At 39.2% G+C, this 6,280-nt stretch overlaps 1 protein-coding gene across 1 annotated transcript; it reads left to right on the top strand.

The window, feature by feature from the left end:
* The first annotated feature begins 207 nt into the window (after positions 1-207).
* On the top strand, positions 208-5,905 carry LOC113501200 (protein big brother-like). Its single transcript, XM_026882268.1, has 3 exons — positions 208-563; positions 928-1,107; positions 5,357-5,905. The coding sequence occupies exons 1-3, from the start codon at positions 390-392 to the stop codon at positions 5,714-5,716; spliced, it is 714 nt and encodes a 237-aa protein (XP_026738069.1). The 5' UTR covers positions 208-389; the 3' UTR covers positions 5,717-5,905.
* The last annotated feature ends 375 nt before the right edge of the window (positions 5,906-6,280 follow it).

The raw sequence follows: 6,280 nt of genomic DNA, 5'->3' as shown, positions 1-6,280 counted from the left end.
CGGATAATGCCCATCATTATAAATTCATGTGTTTTGTCGTGTACAGTATTTATTTTGAACAGTTTCGAGGGGGGAAAACCCTCTTTTCGCTTGAAAGCTCCCGAAAGCGCTTAGAGAAGGCGTCGGGCGGTACCGCAGGGTTCAGTCATTGGCCGGGAGCTCCCCACCCGGCCGAGACTCCGCCCTGGTGGAAACTCGAGCCGATCCTCAGAGCGGGCGATCATTCAGTGCGTGATTGTCGCAGAAGCAGGTAGTCGCGCGGTCCGCTGTCGTGTAGCACCACGCCGAGTGTTGCGAACTAACTTGAATCATAGTCGTCTGAGTCAGTGTGGCGCGCGTGTTCAGTGTGATGGTGAACAGTATCTTAGTGCATTCCTAGTCGACGTGTAATGCACGCCATGAGTGACCCGGCTGCTTTGGCAGGCATGTTGCCTTTTGACTCCATTGGACTGTATGAACAGCCTAAACCACGTTTCATTTTCAAAATGCCTCGGGTAGTTCCTGATCAGAAAGCTAAATTCGAATCTGATGATCTCTTTAAAAGGCTAAGCCGCGAAAGTGAGGTATGTATTGAAATTAGCATTAATTAAATCACTTTAAAGTTAATACAATAGTTAATTTAGTAATTGCCTTACTTTAAACGTTTAACTATTCAAATAGTCCACAAACAGGAAAATTATACAATTTGTGAAGTCACTTGTTCTGGAACATCATGTTACGCTTGTTTTCCTTTTATTGAAATCGATATATTATTTAGTACTTTTAATTCTAGGTAATTTACGGTCACATATACAACTGTAACCTTAATTTAAGCTGTAAAAATTAAATATCTAGACATCAAACGATTAAAAACAGTTGGTAGTTCTGGCAAGTGGTTAGAGCCACGCCCAGTTAAAATAAGTCTTTAATAAGGCTGGTTGTTGTCAGGTGCGGTACACTGGGTACCGGGACAGGCCGCCGGAGGAGCGCCAGATGCGCTTCCAGAGCGGCTGCCGTGAGGGTCACACCGAGATCGCATTCACCGCCACCGGCACCAACCTGCAACTCGTGTTCGACCACTCGCCATACAACAACCGTGGCTGCGACTTTCAGAAAGAGAGCGGAAAGGTAAGAATACAATTTTGGACATTTTCTTCTCAATAATAGTAATTATAATTTAGTAGTCTCGTTTGTAATCCAGTGTTGGGTAATTATTGTCTTTGGAAGCAGGATTAGATGCAATACCTACCTACTTATTTAAAATTCGTATTGATTTATTTGGATAGAATGGAATGGAAACATTTTTTCGATCACATTTCGCATCAATAATGACATCAAAATCCTGCTAAGCCGTGCACTCATACACAAAAAAGACCAACCTAAATCTTAAGTAACAAAATTACATCTCATTAGTAACCTCTGAAGAAGCAGTTCATATAAAGAAGTCTAGGCAGAAATTCATTAAATTACCATATCAAGGGTGTTTTCGTGTTAACTAACAACATAATCACAATTGGGCCACGATAAGAATAGTTTCGTTACAAATTCGTGAAACAGATATTTTCCGTTTACAATGAATATCTGAATATTTGTTTTAAATTTTAAAATAAACTGTATCGGTCAAAATATTTGCCATTTCTCACGCTACAAAGTATGTACTACGATTACGTATTCACAAACAAGGAAAACTATGAAATAAATTGTTGGTGAAAGTAAATGGCCAAAGCAACACGCACCGCACCACTATGGCACTGGTTGTACCGTCGAGCGCTCATTACGACCCACACGCTGCCACTGATAGCATTGCAAAAAGAATTCTCGAAGTTCTTGGACCTCGAGACGAGAATTTAGATGTTACAAAAATGCATCGGTCACCCGTGGCCGAAAATGATATTTCTGGGCCAGTCAAAGTTAAAAGTTGATTGTATCTATGATAATACTTATGCGATAAAATCTAGTTTCATTGTTGCTTCAGAGCTTTAAAATAATTCAATAAATTAATCCATTAATTTTATACATCACAGGAGTCCCGTCACTGGAGTCTGCATTCCCAATTCATTTTCACAAAAAGGAATATAAATGTTGAATACAATAGTAATTCCTATATACCCTAGTAATCCAAAATAATCCCATAACTAACTATATTAGAAAAGAAAGAACTTTCTAAATATAGGTTACGTAAAACAAAGGACAACGAATGACAAGAATATAAGTATGTAAGACATGTTCTAGAGCTATAGTAAACAAACCTTACACACTACTCGCATCTAAAACAAAACAACAGCATGAATCATAATGATAAGGCACTTACGCAGGTCATTTAGCGACTAGTTTTATTCGTATCAGCGGGTAACACTAATAGCTTCATTAGTTCGCCGCTATTCGAGACGCGTCATCAGCGCATGGTCTTCCTCCCACATTTTCGTAACTTAAATTAAGACATAAACAACCAGGACCAGTAACCACTTCCTCTTAATGTAAACTTTGATAGTTGTGGAAGCGTGACAACGCAATACATTTTATAACGGCGTCTCTCTTGCACAACTGTTATAATTTCTTTACCAAGTGTTGGTAGGAACTTTGAATTACTTTGTTGCTGGTAATGATAAGGCGTAACACCGCATATTAAGAGTCAGTCACGCTCGGACGTATCCTAATACAATGTCGGAGATGAGTGAATGACATCTGTCTATGAAGAATTACTACGGTTCTTTTAACGTCACACTGAACATGAATTAAGACGCTGGGACTTACGGACGCATTCGTTTTGAAGCTAAATTGTCATTAACGATTCCCTTTGTAACTTGAAGAATTGAACAGATGATTAAATGATAGAATGAATTACGTGTGTAACATGGTATAGATCAAAATCGGAATGCAGCAAAGACATCGTGACGTCATCGATACATTCATCCAAATGCAATTGAATAAAAATCCAAAAAGTTTAAAGCTTACTTAAGACATATCTAGAACAAAACCCATGAAAGTAATGTTATTTTTTTTTACTCCAGAATATAATTTGCAGTTTTAATGTACTAAACACATTGACTAAACATTAAAATTCTATCTGCATGCTAGTACCTATATCACAATGGTACGACGATGAAATGACGCACAGGATACTTTGCGGTCTTCTACGTAATAATTTATTCTAACGAAGCTTATGATCGTGTTCGGCCTTATAGCACTAGCAATCAATTAAATTCAACTGTTAAAACCATACTAGCTAGGTCTCTCATTGCGCCATGGTACTTATTTTCGAACTTCATTTTTCCAAATACCGTTTTCAATTTATGAAAGTTGAGGTTACCTGAAAAAATTGACGTCCTATTGTGAGGAGATGATTAAAGATTTTCTTATTAAGTTTCCCAAAAACATTTGAGTGACATTTTCTGTACAGAAAAACCCCGCAAATGAAATAAGATAAAAGTTTTCCAAGTCCCAAGTTCTTCAAGCTCCCATCTTAAGTAATACCGCGCTTAGTATTGTTTTCCATCTTCACTTTTCGCATCTGGATCAAAGAATTTTTCCAGAAAAAGTTTGGCTGACACAATTTACGAACTGCCTCTAACGATTCAATCTGTCACAATGAATGCTTTCGAATACTAACAATCTGTTATTATGAACGTTATATAATTTAACACTTTTTTATATCTGCATATACGTATAATTTTCTGATAACATAGAATTGAGCCCATTTGGTGCCCGTTTTATTGAATGTAGCCCCCTCATGGGTCCGCGGCCGCCCGCTGTGCCTCTGTATGAATACTTATATTTATTTACACTCGGTTCATTTAACAAAGCTCTCGAGTGCACGAGCCCTCATCTTGTAACGATGTTTTATTATAACGTACTTCAAAGCACTCGTAGTTTTCACATTCTAATAGATACTCCTAAAATGGATTTAAATTACTAAAATGGATTAAATTTTATTAAAATCGCACCTGATGTTTTTTCTTTTACAGAATATTATAATCTGTTACTGTATTTGTATTTTTGAACGGCTAAAGCCATATGTGAAAGAACTAGGTGGATAGAATGATCGCTATTAAGCTAAAAAATTCGAATCGGTTTGGTGACTAATCCAGTCTAACGATCACGGACGTTGAAGCAGCCGGGCTGATAACGAAGCCTCAGCCTCGTTGCGTTTTATTCTATACGTACCGAACCCTAAACATTGAGACTTTTATTTAAAATTTAAAACATTAGTTTATTTGTCAACATCCAGAATATCTAAGTGAACTATGTCCAGCCATTGCTTTTTAAGTTTAATTCAATCTTAGCCATTGTGTCACATTAAATCACTTGTAATGAAATTTCAAGGAGGTAGGGTAGGGGAGACGCCATCGGGAAAAATTGCCATCAGCCGCAGTCCTTGGGGAAAGGGAGAAAAACATTTCCCCTGAAATCAATAGCGGGAAAGCGTTGCGATTGGTGGGCGTCCCGGCGCCGCACCCGCCCTACCATCATGGCCGCTGCGTGGCGTCGGTTCGTGCCCTCTTCATTATGCCGACATTTACTACTTATATCCACTAATTGGGTCTGGGAAAGTATTCATTCTACATTTCCATAGTAGCTTTTATGTCGTTGCACTCGGAAAGCTTCCTGACTGAGACACAGAATTCAAAGTTACGAAATTCATAGCACCTGTGATCTTTGAAGTTCTTCTTACTACCCTTTTTATTTTATGCAAACTTTCCATACATCTGTTAAACAAAAAACAATTACGTGAAAATACAAAATAAGTCCTCGCATGCTACTATTGCGCAACATTTCAACTCTTAAGACATTATATCAATTACAAACATACGGCAAGCGTCGTTTTTCTGAATAACAGTTTTAAAAGAGACCAGAAAATACTTGTTATTAGTTAAATTGCATCCTGGGCGAATGTCTGGCACAATTAAAGGTTGGTTGGCAGCGGATGCCGGAACAAAGCCAGCACGCGATCTGGATCGACACGTCTACCTTCTGTTGTTTTGTCCTTTACTTGGCAATCAATACCGACACACAAATTTGGTTTCATTCAAACCGTTGTTATTGATGTTCGTTTCGAAAGCGTATGGTATCTAACCAACAATTTTGCAAGAATTTCAATTTAAAATCTGCTTCCAGAGTTTAGAGAATTCTACCTAATTTCAGTTTTCATTCGCAATATGAAAAATGGTAATTCGTTATAAGTAAGACGGGAACATAAAACAAAAATTGGACTGAAGTCCACTCTCGAAAGCGGACATCTACCACTTTTTTGAAGGATCACTTCCGAGGCACATGTGACTGATAAATGCATTTTAACTTTTGCCACCAACAACGACCCAGTTTTTGTCTTGAATATTTTTTGTGCAACATTTTTTTATCATTTACTTTTTGTCTACAGGCCCACATTGTGTCCCGATTCATCATGAATGGCGTGTGCGTGAGGTGGCGGGGATGGATTGATTTAGAGCGACTGGACGGCGTCGGATGTTTGGAATTGGACGAAGAGCGAGCCGCTATTGAGGACGCGGCGTTGCGCGATCAAATCGAGCGATACAACCAGAGGCTGCGGGACTTTGAGGACAAGCAGCGGGCGTACCGCGAGCACGGCGAGGAGCTGCGCGCGCACTCGCACGTGCACCAGCGCTGCCACCAGCCGCGCCAGGCGCCGCACGGCTCCCACCCCGCGCATCCCTCGCACCCGCACCCCGCGCACCCCGTGCACATCAAGCCACACTCACAAGGAGCGCTCATTTCCTAAGCCATCTCCGACAAGTCGCTCCGAACGTAAGTTGACCTAGAAAAGACATAATTCAGACTACAAATAAATCACTTAAGAAGATGCCTGTCATCATGAGGTTAAAAACAAGAATCGTCATCATGAAGTAGATGTTAATTATCACCTCCTTACGTCAGGAGTGACGAAGCTTAGAAGTAGGGACAAACCAAATACTTACGTATCGTATGGAAACTTTATCCGTATCGTTTGATAGAATCCAAATGGCTTCTTTTACATTACATTAAATCTCATTATACATTTCAGTAGATATGTATGATTGTAATCCATGCCTATCTATCTAGGATCTATCATTATAAAGCATGATGCACATTTAAATCAGGCTGCAAGATTCAGCGAAAAGGGATACAGTCTCACAGGGTCAATAAAGGTTTTTGAGTACTTACGTGGACTACTATTAATTTCTCAGGGGTTTGGAATTTAACAACTTACTACAACCAATAACTTTATTGATCCTGTGCGACTAGAGACCAGCATTTATTACTTAAGTAATAAAAATTCGTCATAATAGGTAATAGTGACGTAAAC

This window comes from Trichoplusia ni, chromosome 15, assembly GCF_003590095.1.
Source record: "Trichoplusia ni isolate ovarian cell line Hi5 chromosome 15, tn1, whole genome shotgun sequence".
NCBI lineage: Eukaryota > Metazoa > Arthropoda > Insecta > Lepidoptera > Noctuidae > Trichoplusia > Trichoplusia ni.
This window is presented reverse-complemented; position numbering and strand designations above follow the sequence as displayed.

What these genes read in the sequence shown, in the direction of transcription:
- LOC113501200 (XM_026882268.1), top strand. Translation starts at nt 390, where the DNA reads ATGCACGCCATGAGTGACCCGGCTGCTTTGGCAGGCATGTTGCCTTTT. An exon ending in GGCTAAGCCGCGAAAGTGAG is followed by an intron (nt 564 to 927) that starts GTATGTATTGAA and finishes GGTTGTTGTCAG; the next exon opens with GTGCGGTACACTGGGTACCG. An exon ending in TTCAGAAAGAGAGCGGAAAG is followed by an intron (nt 1,108 to 5,356) that starts GTAAGAATACAA and finishes TTTTGTCTACAG; the next exon opens with GCCCACATTGTGTCCCGATT.